The sequence below is a fragment of the Hyperolius riggenbachi genome, chromosome 6 (assembly GCF_040937935.1).
Source record: "Hyperolius riggenbachi isolate aHypRig1 chromosome 6, aHypRig1.pri, whole genome shotgun sequence".
Classification (NCBI taxonomy): domain Eukaryota; kingdom Metazoa; phylum Chordata; class Amphibia; order Anura; family Hyperoliidae; genus Hyperolius; species Hyperolius riggenbachi.
In genome coordinates this window covers 70,023,624-70,048,189 of record NC_090651.1, presented here as the reverse complement: position 1 = coordinate 70,048,189, position 24,566 = coordinate 70,023,624, and the positions used below count along the sequence as shown (strand labels likewise).

General features: G+C 43.4%; 1 protein-coding gene across 15 annotated transcripts in view; it reads right to left on the bottom strand.

The window, feature by feature from the left end:
* PTPRF (protein tyrosine phosphatase receptor type F) overlaps window positions 1-24,566 on the bottom strand; it is a 1,415,717-nt gene that overhangs the window by 102,261 nt on the left and 1,288,890 nt on the right. For all 15 annotated transcript variants that reach the window (XM_068239458.1, XM_068239459.1, XM_068239460.1 and 12 more), the window contains one exon: window positions 10,151-10,339. In XM_068239458.1, the coding sequence (XP_068095559.1) occupies window positions 10,151-10,339 (189 nt within the window). The remainder of the gene's footprint in view (window positions 1-10,150; window positions 10,340-24,566) is intronic.

Here is a 24,566-nt window from a genome sequence, read left to right as displayed (position 1 = left end):
GCCGATAGGAGACTGATGACGGAGAAAAGCTCTGTCATTCAAGTGGAGATGCGCGCGCAGCGGCGTGCGCAGTCTCCAGCAAAACCCCGCCCCAGGACTTCTCGCCAATTGGCGTGGAGCGGTCCTGGGGTTGCCACTGCGTTTATGCCAATCGGCGTGGAGCGGTCGGCAAAGGGTTAATCAATCCCTGAATTGCATTTCTAGAAAATACAAATGTCTAAGGCTAGCATACTTGGGCTTTTGCCATCAGTCTGGCATCCCAGTTTCCCTGCAAGAAGACAAATGGATCTGACTAGTGTTTTAAGTCCACAGACACTGGCCCTTGTAGAGAACATTACAATTTCTGTCCTCTGCAGATTTTGTAGGAAACTGAAAGTCTAGCAATTTTTTTCTCTTATTTTTATTGTTGCCTGAGTCCCCACTTGGGAAACTTTCTGTTACTTTCTGTCCTTGTGACAGATGATCACAGAGACGGGAAGCAAGCAAGATGCAAAACTGTATCGTTCTGGTTGGTGTGCAATCTCTAATAAGGACACCAGCCATTTTGGATGGTGTCACTGGAACATTTTTGCTAATTCGCACAAATTGCATAAAACGCATTACATAGTTTTGCACAGGTTTGTAATAGACCCAATGCATACATTGCCTGATTTATGCATTATTGGCTGACTGGGTTGTGACTGGTCCTCTGCATTTTACTTTCTGAGTCACTAACCCAGAATGAGTATGCAGAGCAGGTACTCTGACATTACAGTGCTGACCTGTGTATACATTAGCTTAGCTTACGCTGCTGAAACCAAGAGATCAGGGTGATGTCCAGACAATTGCTATTTTTTTAGAACCAGGCCAGCAATGGAAGCTTTTATAATCATGTTGTAAAAAGTCCACTTAAAACAACAACAACAAAAAAATACTTCCCTGCTCTAATTTTTTTAATCTACTATGTCTGTCCTCATCTTCTGTTGCTTGTACCTCGCATAACACCTTCTTAGTCTGCTCCCTCCACCTGAACACACAACTACCATCTGCATTGGCGCTAAGGGCTATATGGACGAGTGTGATAGTCTGGCAGTCCTAGGTCATCCAATTTTGCTTTAATCAATCAGCTGCCAGATATTTGATATGCAGCTAGAGTGGTTTGATTTTCCAGCCAAGGATCTCACTTCCTGAGAGGAGATTTGACAGATTCTCTGCTCAACACTAGTACAAGCTCTAGATAATAGCTGTAGCATTTCTATACTGTACTACATTCCACCAAAATCTTTATTGTACCCCAAATGGCAAAGCCAAATACAGGTCAAGGAAAGGGTGGAGGGTTATCTGTAGTCCTTGAACCACCACTAACATGTTCTTGATCAATTTCAGCTTGCAAATGTGAGGCAACCTGTATGCAGCTTAGAACTGGGCCGATCAAATGAACTTCCTGCCACCTGGGCAGCACGGTGACGTAGTGGTTAGCACTCTTGCCTTGCAGCGCTGGGTCCCTGGATCGAATCCCAGCCAGGTCAACATCTGCAAGGAGTTTGTATATTCTCCACGTGTCTGCGTGGGTTTCCTCCGGGTACTCCGGTTTTCTCCCACATCCCAAAAGCATACAGGTAAGTTATTTGGCTTCCCCCTAAATTGGCCCTAGACTACCTTACAAACACTACACAATACATACACAGACATAGGACTATGGTAGGGATTAGATTGTGAGCCCCTCAGAGAAACAGTTAAGTGACAAGACAAAAATACTCTGTACAGCGCTGCGGAAGATGTCGGCGCTACATAAATACTAAATAATAATAACTGACTACATACAATTCGCTGCAATTCTTTGCATCTCATTATTGGCCATCTCTATTGGTTCCCTCAGGGCTGGATTTACCCTAGGGCACTGTAGGCATGTGCCTACAGGCGCTTAAAGATGGAAAGGCATCTCACTCCCCTCCCCAAGTGCTTCCCTCCCTCCTCCCCGAGCAGAGTCCTGAGCTGAGTGTAAAATAAGCGGTTACTCACCTGGGTCTCAGCATTCCACTGACCAGATCTTTCTTCAGTCGGGTGCACCTATAGCTAACTAATACTGGAGGACACCTCTAGTTACTTATTATTGAGGGTACTTCTGGCAGCCTAATACTAAGCTACCTATGACGGGCAAGGGAACTAAGGGAGAAGTGACAGCTGGGCCAGCCAGAACACTTTTGTGTTTGTAGGTTCATGGAGGGCAAAGTCTAGGGTGCCTGGACATCTGTGCCTATAAGCTTCTGTGACGTGATGTAATTCCAGGCCTACTGGCCCTAGTTTGCGAGCTGCATTGAGAGACCGTAGTGATTAGTAAAAGGCTCCCTCTAAAGCATGTCAGCATTATATAAATGTGTAAAAAATGAATTTCTTTAACAGTGACTGCTGTGGATGTATCAGAGGAATAGTTATCTCCTTCCTCTGGGAATGGAAATAGAGCAGCAGGCTGTTGAATGATATGGCGGATTCTGTAGTCCCCACAAATCTGGTCCTTTATGGGTCTGCTTATTACGGTTTAATCTCCGGCCTCCGTGCCACAGCGACTTGCGGCAGAGAGAATAATAAACTCAGTTTTATTGCCTTTACATACAGGATGGCCATGGCATTTAGATCTGTGTCAGATAACCAGCCATCTCTTACTAGAGATGCCAGCACTGAAAAGGTTAAGTATGGGCTATGCATGATAATATTCTTATATGTCATCCTGTCAGCCAATCATTTTCAGCCTGCTTTTCAGGCAAAGGCAGCATTTTCAGGTTATTAAAGGTTGAAAATACTGTTTGTAGAGTTTAAATATTTCGTAGTGCTGCTCATGGGAGACTAAACCATTCAAATCAGCCCATATGCTGTAATGTTACCACCACAATCATCCACTGTTATTAAACTGAAGGGTGTAATGAACTGTTATGTGGTGCTATACACGGCCAGCACACCGGACTTCGCACAAGACTCCAATACTTTACCCAAAGGAAATTAAGCAACTTCAGCTGGATGTTTCTATGTCTCTCTCTCTCTCTTTTTTTCATTCAAGAAAATTCTGTTGCTAACCTAAGGGCCTCTGAAGTTCACGCTAAGGAAAAAGACCAGTTAGGCTCAGTCCACACTTCAACTGCATCTCCAACAGCCGACTGGAACAGACAGTGCAGTGCCCACTCCGATGGACAGTGGTGGTCCTCTTGAAGTCCAGGGAAACAAGCGTTTCCATCATAGGATTCTAGGTGAACCCCCCTAAGATGGTATAATGACAAATGTCATGTTCCTCTGATGTCCAGGTGTCAGATCAGCCATACTGGAAGCAGGATTTGGCTCTGTGATATAACAATGTGTAAAGAACTTGTCTTGGGCTTTGTATGAGAAAAGCTGGCAGAATAATCTGTTATTTTAGGAAGATGGAGAGTTAAACAAACAAGGCGAGAAACAAAGCAGCCTATGAAAGCATTTCCCATTGACTGTCGGTGTTCATCAGACAGTCCAGGCCCCGGGGTCCTACCAGGCTCTGGGAATAACATCTGCATCAACAGGAAATTCAACCTCATCGCTTAAATACTCATCTGAATAGACAGAACAGCTCTGGATCAAAAACACTGGTTTAACAGTGGCAGTGCAATAGGGTAAGTAGAGGGTTCAACAGCACCAGGTTATCTGGACTTAAAGGGACCCTCAGCAGTCATTAAACATGAGATTGTGACTTACCTGGGGCTTCCTCCAGCCCAGCGTAGGCTGCAAGGTCCCCCCGCGTCCTCCTGGTTCCTCTCCTGGTCTCGGCTGGCGGCTCCATTATTGTACGATTTCAGCCTGAAGTCGTAAGGCTGCTTCCCGCTTTGACTATAAGCTTTATCACGCTGGCCGATGTGAGAGTCCTGTGCGGTTGTCTAATATTGAACCGTGCATGCGACTCTCATGCCGGCCGGCGTGATGATACGTCCCGGCCTGGCATGATGACGCGTATCGGCAAAGCGGGAAGCAGCCCTGAGGACTTCAGGCCAAAATTGTATAATAACGGAGCTGCCAGCCGGGATGGGAGAGGAGCCAGGAGGAAGCCGGGGGACCTGACAGCCTATGATAGGCTGGAGGGAGCCCTAGGTCTCAATTTCATTTTTAATGACTGCTCAGGGTCCCTTTAAAGTAAACCGAGCAGCATTATAACCCCGCTATCCCCTTGCATTTAAATAGCACATAAAAATGCATGCTAACAACTAACAATGTGGCTCATCACTTTAAAAAAAGTCCATTCCATCTCTTCTTTTTAGATATAAATGTTATTTAGAGGTTAGGACACTGTGCTTCAAAGAGTTTAGAGAGGTGACACTTGATTACCATCACACCATCCCCTGGGATTAATGATTAATAAGGGCAGGAGGAAAAGGGTGGGGAATGGTACCTGGTAGCGCCTAAAGCTATTGGAAACCAGGACAAAGTGCAGGGAAAAAAAAAGCTGCTTGGCACACAGGGCCCTCCCCCAGTCACTGCATTAGCTCTTTATTGGTTCTATGCTGGTAATGATCTCATATATGTGTTTTGAATAGTGTCAATCATTAACAAACCATTCCTTTTCCCCTTACACCTCCCTCACTGTGCCTGTCCATGGGAAGCTGGTTCTGGTGGTCTGTATCATGTGATTATTATACATTCAGTACTGGGAAGGGGGTGGAGGAGGAGGGGTGGGGCAGGGGTCACACTGTTTTCATGTGCATGTTCTGCACAGAAAAAAGCATTAAACTGCAAACTAAATGGGCTTGTTCACACTGAGATGTTGGCGTGCAGAAAAAAACGGACATCCTGCAGCATAATTCTGCACATCGTGTGTTTTCTCTGTCACTTATATTAGCTGCTGTGAATAAAATGCACAGTTTTCTGCATACAAACACACCCGGTGTGCAAAAAAGTCGACAAGAGAGAGAGAGAGAGAGAGAGAGAGAGAGAGAGAGAGAGAGTGTATATAGAGAGGTCAGTGCTACTAATAACCTGCTGGCAGGGTTGATAGATGTACACTTGTTTTAAATAATAATAAAGGCCCTTTCTCTCTGATATTACTGTGTGCACATCTATTACATCAGGTGATCCTGTTCCATCCACTGCAGACTCCAATGCTGGCCAAACATACAGCAGCAGTGCAGCTAGTGAGGCGCAGGCCCCTGTGCAGTGTGTGGATTTCCTCTCCCCGTTGCTAAACCATAAATAAAACAATCGCATGATGCAGAGCACCTAAATCTGATCTCCAAGTACAGCCGCTGAGTGGGAGGCATATGCAGGGGGAGAGGTACAGTTTGCTGTGATTACCACTATTCATAGTACATCATTACCACGCGTACGTTAAAAAAGGGCGCCGGGAAAAAAGGGCGCAGGGTTTTAAAAGATAATCATGAATAACGTTTAAAAAAATTGTGTTATATTTCGTTTAAAAATAATGTTTTATAAAGTTATAAATCATTAAATAATGTGTATAAAATCGTCAATTTTAAAAACGTTAATCTTCCCTGTTTAAAAATTGAAATTTATAATAACGTTTTATAAAACATTAATAAGAATTTTACTAAAGCTATACCTAACCCTACTCTCACACAGAACCCTCCCTGTACCTATCCCTAACCCCTAGACCCCCCTGTTGGTGCCTAACCCTAAGACCCCCCTGTTGGTGCCTAACCCTAAGACCCCCCTGGTGGTGCCTAACCCTAAGACCCCCCTGTTGGTGCCTAACCCTAAGACCCCCCTGTTGGTGCCTAACCCTAAGACCCCCCTGTTGGTGCCTAACCCTAAGACCCCCCTGTTGGTGCCTAACCCTAAGACCCCCCTGGTGGTGCCTAAACCTAAGACCCCCCTGTTGGTGCCTAACCCTAAGACCCCCCTGTTGGTGCCTAACCCTAAGACCCCCCTGTTGGTGCCTAACCCTAAGACCCCCCTGTTGGTGCCTAACCCTAAGACCCCCCTGTTGGTGCCTAAACCTAAGACCCCCCTGTGATAAGCATTAATAACGTTTTAAAAAAATATGGTGCGGTTTTTCGTTTAAAAATGAAAAAAAAAAAAAAAAAAATTGTACGGTTTTTCGTTTAAAAGTAATGTTTTAAAAAATATTGTACGTTTTTCGTTTAAAAATAATGTTTTAAAAATTATAAATCATTAAATAATGTGTAATCATGAGAAACAGTTATAAAACATTAAAAGTCTCCGGGCGCCGCTTTTAAAACGTTATTTTTCTCCGGCGCCCTTTTTTCCTGTTGGGCGCCGATTTAAACGAAATTTATTATGGGAGTGAATGGCGGCGCCCTTTTTGTCCACCTGCCTCATGCGCCCAAATTTCCTGCTTCCCATTACCACTACCAATAAAAAATGAATGTAGTGGCTGAAGAAGGGCTCTAGGTGTCCCTCTGAGCCTCGATGTGGTCACAACCCCTTCATGTCCTGATGTCATAGCCCTGTGTGAGATCCCCCAGATCAGAGAATGTACCAGGAACGCAGGTTGTTACAGAGAGAATGTGCAGGAAAACGAGTGACGAGTCACTGTGATGAGTGTGAAGATGATGTCATGTGCAATAAACATTCTATTTTTCCTCTCAACACCTGATTGTTTGAAATCAACACACATTTGCTTCACTAAACCATCTGCACTGTTGGTAAATTCTGTGATCCGTCAGACAGTTCCCAGATCAGCTCTTACAGCATGTGACCAGCATACGGTTTTTATTCAGCAATGGAGGCAATGCTCAATGTAACAAGCGGTATACTTCACACTGTGCACAGCTAACTAGGGAGCAGCACAATGGGTCTGATGCAGTACACTCCGGTAAAGTTGCAGTGAGCGCACAATTTTACTGTAACTAGAGCAGGAATAGCACCGGCTGTTTACCCTTGGCACCACGCGCATTACCGCGGTAACGTGCACATTAACGTGGTAAGTTGCTTGTTACCATAGCAATGCATGCGTTAGGCCAGTACCGCATGTGGCAATGTAAAGTTGCACACTGCAACTTCACCATAGTTTACTGCATTAGGCCCACTGGCCCAATATCACTTATCCACTATTTCATAGTTCTTTCTAGAATATGAGAACTGTTTAAATCATATTCCAACAGTATACACTAAAGAGTTTTCTTGAGCACTGCTGATACATTTACATATTTTTACCAATAAATACGAAAGCATGTAGGTGAAAGACTGGTTAGTACTAATAAGAAACATAATCTGCAAAGCATGTTGACTCTACATCCGTGTACACGTCCTCTGAGTGCTACAGATTCCCAACACGACTCAAACTCATACTGCTAAATTAAACCGCCACTAAACTGATTGTGCGACCGTTAGAGTGTAATCTCTTCTGGGCATGGGTGTGAACCGATCAATGTTCTGAATACAGCACTGCAAATGACATCAGAGCTGCATAAATGCATGAGTGTAACAATGGCCCATATTCAATGATAAACAATTACCCAAGGGGTGTGATTTTCCTCCAACCTAACCAATTTACTCTTCTACGGCATTGCAAAAAGCAAAGCACTTTCCTACAGTAATCAGTCATAAGCCTTGTTTCACTTAGCAGCTAACAATTGATAGGTTGCCATGGACAACTGCATCCCTTCTGCTTCAAGTGATGGAGATGGCTATAGAAAGACATCCAAATGCAAACTGAGCCTTCATTCCCACTATGAAACAGTCTGTCAGTGTCTTAGAGTGCTAAAATCTATGAACTATTGACCTGCTTTATCTATCCCCTGCTCTCAGAAGCCTAGTTCTCTGAAAGTTTGCAGCAGGCCTCACAGACTGGAATTTGGCTGCACCCAACAGACACAAAGCGGCCAGCATCTCATTTACAGCTTTAATTACTATGTTGATAGAACAGATTATAATGATAGCGCTGCCCTTTCTTACTCAGATTCCTGGTTTGTCGCACTGAGCTGTTAAAAATAATTAACAAGGCTGATATTTTCTTTGTGCACCAACACAGCGAGATTACGACCCGTCCAAGGGAGGGGGAGCGAAAGGTCGCGGTCGTTTTTTCTCCCATAAGCGCTGAATTTACAAATATAATTACCCCCCTTCTTTTGTAGAGGAAAATGTGAGCGCAGTCTGTATCAAGGTGTCTGAATCGGTTCAATAATTGCACCGACTTAGTGTAATGAAGTTTGTCAAAGAAAGACAGAAGCGTCACACTGACCTTTACGGAGATTAAAAATAACAACATTTGGACAGAGCGTAAAAGACACTGCAGTAAAGAATGGGATCATTTACGGGATATGGCGGCCAGCTCACATATCAATGAGCGCCTTTGTTATCTGAGCACCTGAAACATGCAGTCACAGCAGCAGCGCCATAGTGAGAGCACCAGCGGGTTTCATAGTGCGAGCACCACCGGGTTTCACAAAGCTGGAATGGGCCAAGGAAACACCAAGAACTTTCTGATCCAGTGCCTGGGTTGTCCTGGAGAGATACGTGGGCTACAGAAATCTGAAGTGAGCTTCTGGGCTGAGAGATCTGAGAGGTAATTAAAAATGAAATGTCAGGTGTCCCGCCCTGAATGTCTATACTGTGGCTGGCTAGGGAACTAAGGTAAGATCTAGATGGCAGCCCCCAGATCTTGCTCTTCAAAATAAAAAAAATTAGCAGTGTCAAGCTCCAGATCCCTGTTCTTACATGAACAGCTCACCACTAGTGGGATATATTTTTAAGGCCCCTTTCACATGGGAGCTGAACTGCATGCTTGCTGAGCTTTTTAGTTTTAGATTTATCAAGTAGACCTTTTCACATTCTTAGCTTTCTGCTCTGTATGCAGGCCCGTTTCTATGGGCAGCGAGGGGGCCCCGCCCTCCTCCGCAAGGGAGGAGGGTGCATCCAGAGCAGTGATGGAGGGGAGTGCTCCCCACTCCATCATAGCAATGCATGGCAGCCGGAGTGTTGAGGTAAAGACTCAGCTTCTGGGCTCCATGCGAAGATCACTGCCGCTGGGATGTTCTGTCTCCAGCTGCTTACTCTCACTACTTCTTGCTTCTCAGTAAGTAGTAAGAGTAAGTGGCTGGAGACAGAACATCCTGGAGGCAGTGATCCTCGCATGGAGCCCGGAAGCTGAGTCTTTACCTCACTGCTCCGGCTGCCATGCTTTATGCACTGCCATGATGGAGGGGGGAGCACGGAGAAGGGACCTGAGGTGAGGGAGGGGGGTTCCAGTGTGCCGTGGCTCCCCCTTCCAACAAAGAGGAGTGGTGGGGGGTTTGGAAACACCTAAACTTGGCTAAGCTATACTGGGACACCTATACCTAGCTAAGCTATAATGGGGGCACCTATAACTGGCTAAGCTATACTGGGGCAGCTATACTTGGCTAAGCTATACTGGGGCACCTGTACCTGGCTAAGCTATACTGGGACACCTATACCTAGCTAAGCTATAATGGGGGCAGCTATGCTTGGCTAAGCTACACTGGGGCACCTATACCTGGGGCTAAGCTATACTGGGGGCACCTATACATGGCTAAGCTATACTGGGGCACCTATACCTGGCTAAGCTATACTGGGGCACCTATAGCTGGCTAAGCTATACTGGGACACCTATACCTAGCTAAGCTATAATAGGGGCACCTATAACTGGCTAAGCTATACTGAGGCAGCTATACTGGGGCACCTATACCTGGCTAAGCTATACTGAGGGGACCTATATCTGGCTAAGCTACACTGGGGAACCTATAACTGGCTAAGCTATACTGGAGGCACCTATACATGGCTAAGCTATACTGGGGCACCTATACCAGGCTAAGCTATACTGGGGGCACCAATACCTGGCTAAGCTATACTGGGGGAACACATGTCTGGCTACCTATACCAAGGGGTTAATTACCACATTGAAAATAACATTCTTGATTCACAATTTTGACACCCTGTCCATGTCCCTACTATAGAGATGTCTCTCTTTCTGTATAGTCACTGAAAACAAGTGGCAAAGAAATTTCTCCATTCAGGACACATGCAGCAAAATATGGAACAAAGGTTTACTAAAAACCAATACTAAAAAATGTGTTCTAAAGATGTATTAACACATTTTATTTCTGACTCCTATTAGTTTTATGTTCACCAAGTGTCCAGCACATGTAACAAGGTTTCCATTTGTCTCCAGTCAAAAAGCATCATATATAGAGGAACACCACAAACATATCACAGGTCCTACCTGAGCGGAGCTGCTTAATCCTCCCATTACTGGTCCCCGTGTCCACAGGAAGGAAGTCTTTATACCAGGAAATTTCCGGATCGGGGTTCCCACTGGCAGCACACAGCATGGTGGCCGTGCGAGTCTTCTCCACCACCTTCAGCTGGGGTCCCATGTCAATAACCGGAAAGCCATGCGGCAGCTGCTCCTCTGCAAGACACAAAAGAAAGAAAACATTAGAGGACTTTGACTTTTATTTTTCTAGTCATTTGTGGATGTCCTGTAGCTAGACCAAAAGCTTTAAAGAGAACCCGAGGTGTGTTTAAAGAATGTTATCTGCATACAGAGGCTGGATCTGCCTAAACAGCCCAGCCTCTGTTGCTATCCTAAACCCCACTAAGGTCCCCCTGCACTCTGCAATCCCTCATAAATCACAGCCGTGCTGTGAGGCTGTGTTTACATCTTTAGTGTCAGTCTGAGCTGCTCTCCCGCCTCCTGCATAGCTCCGGTCCCTGCCCCCGTCCCTTCCCTCCAATCAGCAGGGAGGGAAGGGATGCAGGCGGGGACTGGAGTTCTGCAGGAGGCGGGGAGAGCAGCAGACTGACACTATAGAGATACACACAGCCAGCTCTGACAAGCTGTTTGTCAGCAGCGTGGCTGTGATTTATGAGGGATTGCAGAGTGCAGGGGGACCTTAGGTGGGTTTGGGATAGCAACAGAGGCTGGGCTGTATAGGCAGATCCAGCCTCTGTATGCAGATAATATTCTTCAAACCCACTTCGGGTTCTCTTTAAAGGGACTGAGCACCTCTCATGGGCATGAATTCCAGCAAAGTCATGCTATGACCCCTCTGGAGGAGCCTCTTGCAATGGCCATGCGTGTCACTTCCTCTTCCTGCTTCAATCTGTGATGCACTTCTCTAACAGAGAAGACAGTGGTGACCCGGAAGTTATAACATAGCGAAGATGGCACAATTTTTAAATTGAAATCAAACGAAGACTATTTGGTGTAGAACGGTGATTCAGGCATCACATGAAAGAGGAGAGCACAAGCTACAGAAAGGTATGCATCTTTAACTACTTTGCCGTACTGGTGGGAGTCTTAAAGGCATGCCCATAAGAGGTGCTCGGAGTCCCTTTAAAACTGAATTTCATCTCTGTAAGCCTAGACCATTTTACAAGAACACCATAGAAATGGATAACTACATCCTAGTTTAGTAGTTGACCTACGATATATAGCCAGAAAGACCTCCACTTCTTTCTCAATAGATTAAGAAATGGTGGAATCTTATATGACGATCAATTCTTAGTAATTATAGAGAACTGTGTATAAACTAGCTAGGACATTACATAAAGCAGACAGACCCCAAGGAGTTGTAATACGAAAATTCAGAAAATTACTGTTATCTGATAACAGTTTACTTATTCTTTTGTGTAAGCTATGCCAAGACCCCTGAGTGGGTAATTCTAGCCATTAATATGAATTTTACCTGTTCTTTTCTAAATCAGGAAACAGTGAAACTTAAATATAAAGGACAGGAGACATATTCAAGAACAAAAGTTGTTATAAATAAAAAGGGGGTTAAAATAAAGCAGGAACATTTGTTGGTTTATGTGCGACTAATATAACACTGTATCTGTTGTTGGTCTGTCCTCTTAACAAAACCCATTTGTGAAAGAAGAGAAGGCTATAAATATAAAATGCTATTTCCAGCGTTAGGAAACACCATATCCTGACACTGACCAGATCTCACAGTCAATATGTAAATAGGAGGCATATGATTAACAAGTTCTGTCCTCTAGGATGCCACTGCCAATCTGATGGCTGGTCACATGGCAAATTATTGCTGTCTTGTTAAAGGACACCTGAAGTAACAGGGATATGGAGGCTGCCATATTTATTTCCTTAACCACTTAAGGACCGCGGTGTTAAACCCCCCTAAAGACCAGGCAATTTTTCATAAATTGGGCCACTGCAGCTTTAAAGAGAATCTGTATTGTTAAAATCGCACAAAAGTAAACATACCAGAGCGTTAGGGGACATCTCCTATTACCCTCTGTCACAATTTCGCCGCTCCCCGCCGCATTAAAAGTGGTTAAAAACAGTTTTAAAAAGTTTGTTTATAAACAAACAAAATGGCCACCAAAACAGGAAGTAGATTGATGTACAGTATGTCCACACATAGAAAATACATTCATACACAAGCAGGCTGTATACAGCATTCCTTTTGAATCTCAAGAGATCATTTGTGTGTTTCTTTCCCCCCTGAGGGGGGAGTGCATAGCAGAACCACAACACTGAAGAACTTGGCAGCCTTCCAGACACTGGCTGACAAGTCTGACAAGGGAAAGATACATTGATTTATTACAGAGACTGTGATAGTACAAAGTGCTGCAGTAAGCCAGAACACATTAGAATAGCTTTTGGAACTTGTAGGATGATAAAAAACAGGATGCAATTTTTGTTACGGAGTCTCTTTAAGACCACGCTGCAGGGCCGTACAACTCAGCACACAAGTGATCCCCCACCCTCCTTTTCTCCCCACCAACAGAGCTCTCTGTTGGTGGGGTCTGATCGCTCCCCCAATGTTTATTTTTTTTTTTAAATATTCTTCTATTTTTTTTATAAAAATGTGTATTTCTTTAATAATTTTCTCTCCCTCCCTTCCCCAGTCAGCCTATCACCGGTGATCGCTTTTGTGGCCACCAGGGGGACAGCCGTGTCACACGGTTGTCCCCAGTACAGCGCTGCCTTAGATCGCAGCGCCGTACAGCCTAATTAGATGGTGGTTTCGCTGTCTAAAAGTCTCCGAGCGGCTGAATGAGTGGAAGACTGAATGTAGAGCGGAGCTCCGCCTTCCAAGCGGAGATGTGCGCGCATCGGCACGCGCACTCCCCTGCTAGCCCCATAGAAGGCCGTTCACGCCAATTGGCGTGGAGCGGTCGGCAAGAAGTTAATCAATACCAGTTACCTGGTTGTGCTGCTGATCCTCTGCCTATAATATTTTTAGCCACAGCCCCTTAACATGCATGCAGATCAAGTGTTTGACTGGATTTGCCACATGCTAATTTCACTTGGGCGATTCAGACACTTGGGGCCCATGTTGCATTCTGCACCCATTTTCTGGATGCGAATGTGGCCGTCAATCCTTGTATGGAAAATGGATGCGTGCTGCAGAAATCTGCAATCCATACTTTTTCTGCATTGCACCGCAATGGCAAATTCCCATTCAATGGAAATGATTCAAATGACATGCATTAGTTACAGTTTAAATGCAAATATTCGCATTGTGGAAATGGGCCCTATCGACGCATGAAAGATCAGCAGGACTGCCAGGCAACTAGTATTGTTTAAAAGGAAATTATTATAGCAGCCTCCAAATCCGTCTCACTTTAGCTGTAATTCAAGGGCTGTCCTTCATGGAGATCTGTGGTAGCGATGTTCCTGTAGGGGGCTGCAGCTTTGGGGAAAAATAGATTTTCTATGGACCCTGGGAGTTACGTGGTTAAACATTATTTCCAGGACATTTTTAGGCTGACCTTTATTTTGCCATACTATTTGGTGCGCTGGCACCTGATCAATGTATGTTTACAACATTTAAAGGAGTTTTCCAAGCACCGGTTTTAAATAAGCCTTGCGTAGGAGGTGTAATAGGTATTCATAAAAGAAGTCTGGCTTTCAAAAAGCTGCCGGTATTTTTATAAAAGAAATGAAGACATATCTGGCAAGGTGCCTCTTGTGCCTCTACGTCCGGTGTGGAAAACCCACATCTGAGCCTCAGCATAGTGAGCTGGTCCTTGCTAAACGAATTAGCAAGGTAATTAGGAACATTAGGACTATGGGAGTGTCATCATTTAGAACATTTTTGGCTGGATGCCTCCAAGGGTCAAGCCCATAAAATGTCTTATGCTGGGCATACACGGTTAGTTTGCTCGATGCCGGCACGTGACCGCTCGTCCCCTGCTAATCAGCCGCTCGTTTCTTCCCATTGTTCTCCTCGCCGGTATCAAGTGCAGTATCGATCCGGCGGTATATCGGACAGGATGGATCTTATCAATCGAGCCATCAGCGGCTCGGTTGATAAGAATTATCTGACCGTGTATGCCCAGCATTACAGTAAATACATTCAATCGAAAGAATCACACACCTATAGTAGAGCAGAGCTGGTGCTGGAACCCGTAGCAGCAATAATCCAACAGTCAAAAGAGGGATCCACACACAGCCTTCAAGGAACAACGTGCTTTTATCGTTCCAATGCACACATATAATACACACCAAATTCAAATTGTCTCTGCCAACCATCATTTCGTGGCCAATCAGGTCCCCTTTATCAAGGCATAAACAGACAAAGTTGTCTGCTAATGCCTTGATACAGGGGACCTAATTGGCCCAGAAACGATCTTTGACAGACAATTTGGTGTGTATTATATGTGTGCATTGTAACAATAAAAGCACGTTGTTCCTTGAAGACTATGGCCTCGATTCACTAAGCTTATCTCCTGTCTTTAATAACTCTTCTAGAGTTGTTACCATGGTGATGAGGCATGTAGTATTCAGGAAACATTTTACCTCAGGCAAGCCTAAAGTTAACTCTTCTGTCTTTAAGTTAACTCTCCAATCCTTAAAATAACTCCAGAGTTAAAGACAGGCTGTTAATTAACTGCATGTGAAAATAACTACAGAGGAGGTAACTTAACTACAGAAGAGGTAAATTAAGGAATGAAGAGATAAGATAACTCTCTCACTGTGTGGAGGTAAGTTTTCTCTTGCCTCATTATCTCCAGCATGATCTTAGTGAATTGAGGCCAAAGTGAGGATCCTTCTTTTGACTGTTACAGTAAATACAGCCCAGTTTAGGGTGATGATCACATGTCTATTAACACACACCTGAAGTGAGAGGGATATGGTGGCTCCCATATTTATTTCCTTTTAAACAGTATTGGTTGCCTGACACTTCTGTTGATCTTTCTGGCATCAGTAGTGTCAGAATCACACACCTGAAACAAGCAATAAATCCAGCCAGACTTTCATGCCTAAAATTATTAGTGGCAGATGATCAGCGGGTGGAAAGTATAATGAAAGCCTAACTAAACGTAATGAAAGCCTAACTAAACTTAATGAAAGCCTAACTAAACTAACAACTGAAGAAAGTGACCCAGGTTAATAAGTAAATATAAAATGGGTTTAGAAGAAAATTGCTTAGATGAATACCTGTTTCATGGCCCATATGTGCTAACCAAAGTCCACAACAGCCCCCTTACTCTTCCCTATGAATGCAGCTAGTGGGTTGGTCAACTGGGTGGGACCATGTGGTGACCAAAGTAGGAACAGCAACAGGTACCAGAATGCCAGTACAACACATGTCCTCTATGTAACGACTATACGTTCACAGGAGGTTGGTGATCGATTTTCCATAGAAGTGAATGGATAATCGATTGGAAATCAGATCGGACATGTTGGAAATAATAGATCTAGCAGGAAATCCGCCAGAAAATATCATAGCGTGTACCAGGCATTAGACCTCAATTTGGGTCAAATCTGTATCGATAGGGGTTCTGCCACAAGCAAGCAGATTCAAAACAGATTTTTGAACTTTAAAAGATTGTTTGAATAAGAAGTACTTATAATTTACACTAATCAACACGACAGCTTCAAAATTCGCCTTGTTTAATCTTGAACTTGGCTGTGGGTTTAACTTTGCTAACAACACATGAAACAATATGCTTATAATACAATCTGTGTCTATCTTTCTGCAAGCACTGCACAAGTGATATGGAAGCGGCAGAGGTGACCTTATTCTTTGAAGATTCCTGGAAAAATGTGCATTATGGAGTTATATTTACACTTCACAATAAACACCCGGAGGACAAAATAATTTACTTCCTTTGTTATAACGCGTTAACCCTTTTCAGAGACGAATGCGCATGCAGAGAGGTCAGAGTGAGCAAGACGTGTAAACACGGCGGCGATCAATTAGCATATCTGCCGAGGTACAGCGCAGGAAACGCAGCGGGAATTAGAGGATTATGCAAAGTGAGAGGACCTTCCACCCTGCAGAGCTGCCAATGTTCTACCAGGATTTCCAGGGACACAGTTAGGAGGATCAAACTCAAGTATAAAACGATAAATTCCAGACCCCCCTGCCAAAACAGCCATATGGATCCATCCACCCACATTTAAAGAAAGGAAAAAATGAAAAGGTTTTCTGAAGAGTCCGATGCCATCCAAAAAACGTTCTTATTTAATGAATACAGTGGGGAATGTTTAGAGCTTCCATCAGGTTGTTATTGCTGTCACCAAGTAGTCCAAGAAAGGATTAAGCTTTACAGTGACAGCATTATACTGTGTGTAGAGTTTCAAAACTTACTGTACTTAGTTTTGTCACCGGTGGCCCCCTCCAGATTCTACCCCAACACCAACCCAAAACACCCGGGTTCAATGATCTAACTGTGATTAAAGCAAATACTTTTATTACTGCAAAAATACTGCTCATACGTCCTGTGGTTAGTTTTCCAAAATAAGTGTTAAGTGATGTTCGGCAGTTACAAAGGACAGATTTATACTTTTGCACCCCTAGGCTCCCCTCATAGTGGCCCTGCTCCCATTTCAAGTGCATACTCTCTTCCATGTGTAACAGTACAACAGCCTACTCTTTGCTGTACAACTCCCTTTGGGATAAACTCCCCTTTTCCATGTGTTGGTCACCATTTGCAGCCTCTTTTTCCATATGCAGCAACCTCTGGTCCATCTCCAGCCCACCCCTTTTGCAGTAGTCGCCCAAGGCCAGGGACTAGGTGGCCTTTCCAGAAATCAGGCACTGCCAATTACATTGCGGCAGCATCCAATTAGTTAGAGCCACTGCAGGTATCCGTCACACTCACATCTCTCCATTGCAGTATTGCCTGATGAGCCTTCAAAGCTGCAGTCACTTTTTTGGACTAGCATCTATGATTTGATTATTATGTGAATAAGGGTGCAATCTTGCCATAGTAGGGGCTTTGAAGTAAACCTGAGAGCAAACTCTGAGAAAACCCATGACAGCTGCAGCTGATTAGCAGAGGAACCACTGGAGTAGAGACAGGAAAGATATCTGCAGATAAAAAGAAGCTGATTGACCAGTCATTTTCAAATAGGAAAATATGGATAAACAAACTACAAATAGCTGAGCACTGGCTACTAGATGAAGAGCACATCTATAGTATAAAAACATCTAATATAGTGAAAATGTGTCTTTCTTTTGACATGGCTGGTTAATTTTAAGTCTGGCCAAGCTGTAATGTCCTGTTCCTGTAACTGGAGTTACACCTTAAGCACAATTCCATGTATAAGCTGAAGGTAGAATATTCTCCAAGTTGTGCTTTCAGTTCCTGGCTGTGCACCAGGGAGGACACTCACCTCGGGGCAGAAGGACCGGAACAAGAGGCTCGGGGGCAGATGAGCGGCACCGAACTTTGCGTTTGTTACAGGTTGATTCTCTGTCCTAATTTGAATACACGCCGTGGCACAAAGAGCTGAAAGGCACAGTGGAGCGCTGATATGCAAAGCTGCTGCCCCACCGCACATAAAACAAACGCACGGCAAGGGAGCTGCTATAAATACACATTTCTCTGCTGTGACACAGTCATAACGTTCAGCTACTATTCAGGAATGAAAAAGCCGCGGCTGGGGTGACGGATAAATAAATAAAAATCAAAAGGCAGAATTTCTTTCCTCCCAATTAACACTGAAAGCCGCGTTGAGGAGTAGGCGGACTGCAACTGGTAAGCTGCTGCCCCCTGCTGGGGGCAATAAACAAAAGCCCCTTGATTCTCTCAAGGTGGAAAAAGGTTGCTTAGAGGAAGAGTTATTTGTGCGCTCAGTGAACTCCGCAGGCCGAGTCTGCAGTGAAGTATTCGAGGATGGGAGTCCAATCTGCCAATCAGAGCGAGAAAGAGGAAATTATTAACATGGGAATTACACAGTGCTATGAGGAGGATGTAACATTATGCTATGAAAGGTTTGTTCCTACTAAATGATCAGCAGAAGTTACACAAATTCCCCAGTGGTCAGAAACACTCATTATCGCTCAACACTTCAAGCCTGACTAAACTTTTTTTTTCATAAGTCTGAAAAGAGGATGAAAAGAGCAGAATCTCTGTTGAGTTTGTATGGATTCCCTGGGAGGAGAATTTCACTCACTTTCTGATGTACAGGAGCGCAGAGCAGGAGGTGAGGGTGGGCCTAAAGGACAAGTGGTGAAGGTGGGTTTGAAATACTCTTAAGGGGCCCATACACTGGTTGATTTAAGCCTTCGATCGATCGATTTGCTGGCAGTAGATCGATGGCTCATAGAGTTGCATTGGATCTAATGGTCCAATAATGCATTTAGATCGATTTTCAATAGATTTCTAATAGATTTCAGGATGAAATCATTGAACATTTGTTCCTAGTGTGTGGCAAACATCGGATAGATTCCTGTCAGAGTAGACTTGACATGCATCTGACAGAAATCTATCTGATGGTCGAATTTGCTGTAAATCTATAAGTCTATGGCCACCTTTAGATTTTACTTGCAGTCCATGACTGTTTTGGAAGTTTTTTTTTTAAAAAAAGGTGTGATAGGGAATCCCAATTCCTTGCACAACCCAGCACTGTATGTAAAGTAATAGCATGATACAGGCTACTCAAAACCAGCTTTCCAAGGATGGCTGCTGTGTGAGCGAGGAGTATGTACACACAGGAAAAGGAATGGTTTGTTAATGATTACCACTATTCAAAGCAAACAGAGGTGGTTATTGCCAGTGTAGCACCAATAAAAAAGCGAATGCAGTCTCTGTAATAAGGCCGCATGTGGGCCCCTCACATCCAGGGACACTGGTGCAATTGCAACCTCTGCAAACCCCCCCCCCCCCCCCCCTTTTTTTTTTAAATCCGCTTTATTTAAAACATAAAGGCACATAAAACATAACAGTCAAACATACTGTATGGATAAAAAACACAGCAGTAGAGTATTACAGAAGTGACTCTGCATTCCCTATTGCTACGCCAGTGCTTATACATGGTCCTATTCCTGTTTGTGTTGTGTGAGGAGTTGGCTTAAGCTATTTGAATAAAAGTATTGGCAGAAAATATTAATAATTACAAATGTGCTGGATTTTATCAGCGTATTTATTGGTTTGCCTAAAATGAGTGTAAAGTTATTTAGAAAGGCTCAAGAAGTGCCACCATAAACAATCATTAAGGGTAGCTTCAAGAATGAGTACTGTACAGACAAGTTGCTTAGCTAATATAAGCAAGCAGCTGGTGTGTCACTGAGCGATATATCAGTACACATGCTAGATTTCTGAATGGGGTGATCAAGAGTGATCATCTGTAACATTTCTCCAGCAAGAAAACTTTACTGCCTGTCTGTAATTTTAATAAGATGAGAAACTGAAAATGTCATATACCAGTTTTGATAAACATGGAAATGCCTATATTAGCTCTTCTTCAGATATATTCACATTTGATTTTTTCAAAAATGTCTTTTTTTATAAACCATGAACAGTGACATGTAGCTCTAAGCAGAGTTCACAGATTGCTTGACATGTTTCGCAGCTAGAAGCTGCTTCTTCAGAGGCATATGCAGAAGCACAAATATTCTAGTCTAGAAGAAATAAAAATCTCAAATATCTGTGATGCTGCCAAGTGAGGCCCGCAGACCAAGTGCGTTCCTCCTCTGTTTCGAGGTGCACACCATGCATCAACTCAATTGCAATCAATGTACTACTCCATGCAATACAACACTATTGTTCATGGAATCCCCCAATGCTTATGCCCCACACCATAGCACAGACATCGAAAGTCAATCTCCCGGATATGATGGAGCAAAAGATTATTGGCAGATTTGATCAATTAAAATTGGTCAGAAATCGATTAGAAAATCGGATGCGTTGATGGCCAGCTTAATAATTAGATGGCGATGATTACAAGATTGATGGTCTGTCCTATAACATACTTGATTGCAGTATCTGTGGAAATTACCAAAGTCCTGCTGTATTTGCCAACTTTATTGCATTATTTAATCAATAATGGGCAACACTTAGCGCTTTCCTTTTATTTCCTCTCTTCATATAGATGTATGAGGTTAACAAGCTTGCTTCCTCTGCATTCCTCATATTAAACCCTCAGCACAGTGAGAGCACCAACAAATCTGTTACAGACTGATTAGCCCAGCAACAGGGCCCCGCGCAGCTCTCCTAACACACTCTGCCGCCATACGGACGAGCCGCAGCCTACAGGCTCCAGGGCAAACCCCGCCATCCTCTGTGAGGAGGTAATTAATCTTCGGCAGGTAGTTTTCCTTTACACTGAGAAGAGAGACAGCTCGTGGAGTAATTAATGCACTGCTGACCCGTCCTATTGATTCATCCCCGCACAAACACAGCTTGATGAGCCCAACGCAACATGCCGGATCGAAGAATACCAGAATTTATAAAGATAGCGAGGAGTTAAGTGTTTGTCACCAAAATCAACACTCCGACCAACTTAAAGACCGAAGACTTAAAGAAAATCCGTAACCAAGAATTGAACTTCAACCCAATCAGTAGCTGATATCGCCTTTCCCATGAGAAATCTATTCCTTTTCTCAAATGGGTCATCAGTGCGCGCTGATTGGCTGATTTTGTGGTGAAACCCCTTCCACATGTGATGTCAGCGCCTCACAGCTCTGAGGGCCTGACATCACACTGTGGGAGCCTTGTTGCATTGTGGGAAATCACAGCTGTTTCCAACTCCCAAAAAAGAAAGCAGCATCTGCTTCCACTGACATCACCTGTGGGCAGTAAAAATTTCACTATGTGATAAATGTCAGAATGTAAATCAAGGAGAGAAAATTTTTTACAATTAGCAATCACTGACTAAATCATTTCTATATAATTATTGTAAAAATTAAGCACTTTTTATTACATTATTTTCACCAGAGTTCCTCTTTAAAGCAGATCCGAGATGAAAAACTAAACTATAACAAGTAGCTTGTCTATATATCTTATCTAAAGTTTAGATAGGTTACACAGCAAATCTAGCTGCAAACAGCTTCAACAGTTTATGATTATTTATTCCTGTGATACAATGAGGGCAGCCATGTTCTGTTTGTCACATTACACACAGGCAAGCTGGTAGCATCTCCAGCCCTCAGCCTGTGAAAACTTAACTCCCCTCAGCCTCTCAAATCTCTGGATAGTAACCTCCTCCTGCCCAGATTGAGCTCCCATAAGCCCTTGCTACATGAGTCTGAAAGTGCCAAGGCACTGGAGAAGCTGTTGGCGAGGCTTGTTTAGTTTATAGGGAATTAGAGTATTAAAACAAAACAAAAAAAGTATTTGGCTTGAAGAATGCCCTATAAACTATATGAAAGGAACACAATTATGCAATGAGTAAAAGTATATATCAGATCCACTTTAAGTTAGGCAGTCGGAGAACCTAGCTAAAGAGTAATAAGAACCGTGATTGCTAAACACACAGAAATAACATATTCAAAAACAGGGTGAGGCATTGTGAAAAAAATGTCAGCCCTACATAAATGTACTTTTTCTTTAGTCCTACTGTAGGTCTCTAGATAAAGTTGGGATGTACAGAACTTCTGTCAGGCTTTTACTGCTGCTTTTTGTCCCCATTGGGAAGAGTTCCCCTTTATTCCTGTCACACGCCTGATGATAATAAGCAAGGGAGCAATCTTCAGTGGTAATGTAACGGTACAACATTTTTATAGGTGTTTCTTCAAAATGCATGTTGATTTCACACCATTTTCTGGGATGTACAGTTGTTTTAGGCAGATATAAAACAGTTTTTTTATTTACAAAAATAATAAAAATCACTCTAACTGCGGAAATATTGATCGCAAAACAAATCAACCATGGTTTCTGATCATTTTTTTTTAATCAAGTAGATTTGATCTGTAAATGTTTTGAACAAAAGGAATGATCAAGATGTTATGTGGAAAGTCAATCGATATTTAGATCTATACAATCATCCTAAAGAAGCGCAATATGAAAATGTTTATTTGAGAGTTAATGCGTGGACAGCCAGAGCATTTCACATGAATGTATGAGGCATACCAAGTCCTTTATCAGTTTCGGCTATAACTGCAGCCTGATAAGCGAACGCAGAGTCAATATGCTAAATCAATAACACCCACCCTTCATGTTCTCTACATTCAGGGGGGATTGCCAGAACTTTTATTCTGGTCCTCTGTAAACAGCCTGGGGGCAGGGGATGGGCGAGACAGCTTTTTTGACGCTCAGGAAGGTTCCTAGGTGGTCAAACACTCCTGTAGCTACAGTGGCGCCTCTAAGCCAACAAAGGATTTGGCCTGTCTGCAGCTGAAACCAACAACGTCCTGCTACTGTCCTGTATCGCCAGTGATGGATGGCCAGCAATGGAAGCAGCCCCGACACGTACTCCTCAGACACATCATTTGTTTAAGCAGAGATTAGGAGTCTTGTTCCACACTTCACACCCACAGGAGTGCCAGAATTCCTCCATTAGGTCAAGAAAGTTTGACAGACCATCAGGCAGCACATCCAAGATAAGAATCTGGTTTTGGTCAGTTTGTAACCTGTCCGTGCAGCTATTCTGCAGTATTCTGTGCTGATATGCGATAAAGAGAAATAATGTCTTTGAAAATAAAAAGTGGAATATGTCTGTATCACCGCTGAATAAATATGGTGTCCACTAAGTTCTCCAAATATTTAAGTTGGCCCTCTAAAGTAATCTGTTTGCCTGGGGCACTTGAGAAATTTAGAACAGTCTAAAGGCCAGTGGGTGAAATAAAAGCAAAAGGGCAAACTGACAACTTCAACTAACTAGAAACCTAGTTCCAGAACACTTTTTTTGTTGTTGTGATTTGGCATGTTCTTTGCTGGCAGGTGTCTCTCAGTGCTTGTCTACTGTTCTTAAGCAATTAGGCCAATTCTTATAGTCATACACCACGGCAAGTGCCAGCAGATCATCCCTACTCATCTCAGCCCCCCCCCCCCGCCCCAATCCTATCCCCACAGAGCACAGCTGCCGAGACGCAGAGAAAAGTGAATAAAGTTCTCAATGGAGGCAGTTTAAAAAAACAACAGAACCCAAAGAGTTTCTAGGCCCTCTCCACAATGTACACTTTTTTTTAAGCTGGAGTTGGTACTGAAATTAGCCTAGGAAATATGAATTCAAATTTGGGAAAACCTCATAGAGGAACAAACCTTAACAATAGATCACCTGTAAGTAGTATTGCAGGAATGGTAATTAGCGATGGGCACAAGGGAACAGTGCAGGATTGCATCTCACAGCCCTTTGTACTTTCTACAAGCTTTCTTGCCAAGTGAGGATGTTGGAACTGACAACCCCTCTGAGGCTCGGATGGTCATTGATCTTTGCTCCTGTTTCTTCCTGACTGAGAAGAGTTAATTTGCTGGCAGATATCAAGAGAAGAGGAGCAAAGAGGAGCCCCCAGCAGGAGATCGATACCGAGAGGATGCTGCTGCTGCTGCTTCTGATGCTGGAGCTTATTAGTGCAACCGCTGCCATTGATCAATGTTTACAGGAGGTGCTGGCCAAGCATGGTCCTCCAGCTACTGCAGATGAACTGCAAGTCTCAGCATGCAAGGGCAGTTTCATGGGGTGTTCCATAGAAAACAATAATAGAGCATTTGTATTCACTACATAGGTTGCCTGTTTGCTTTTTTGTTGATATATACTTTAGGTGTACTATCTGTAGCCAGATGTAATGGTGACCTAAGCCCCATCCACGTAAGCCTCAAAGTGGGCTTAAAATGTAAACATCTAAGTTATTCAAAAGACAGAGCTAAATAAAATGTTATTTTCCATAAAATGACCCCCGATAAAGCCCGACAAATCACTTCTGTGTCTACTTTATAAAGGAGGCGGCCATTTTGTTTTTTCTCGGTTAGGAGTTGAGTTTCGTTCTCCTGATGACATCTGCCATACATATGTAGTAATTATGTGGTTTGCATTCTTTATGTTACAGATGAATCCTTGTCCCACGAGGCTTCTGGAAGGCAGATCTAGAAACGTTTGCCTAGGCAAAATCTCTGCGTAAAAGCTCCAAGGCAACGTTTTAGTTACCACACAGTGTTTCTTGGAAAGAAGATGTTTTTAGTATGTATTGTGACAGTTCATAGATACAGACTAGGAATGCAGGTGATACAAAGTTCGGAGCACTTATCAGATTTATTTTACACCAGCTAATCAAGGAGGTTCTAAACCAATAGGAAGAAGCTCGGACACTGAAAGCTCAGCCTGGGGAAGAATATGTGATGGGACAGCCTCCTATTTGAGAGATTGAGATGGATAGCTAAAATATGATAGTCCTGGGAACTAGGCAGGAAAACCAGCCTACACAACAATGATAAAAGCAAGCATAAATTTTGTAAACCAAAAGAAAAAAATACTTATAGCAGATTTGTCACTGAAA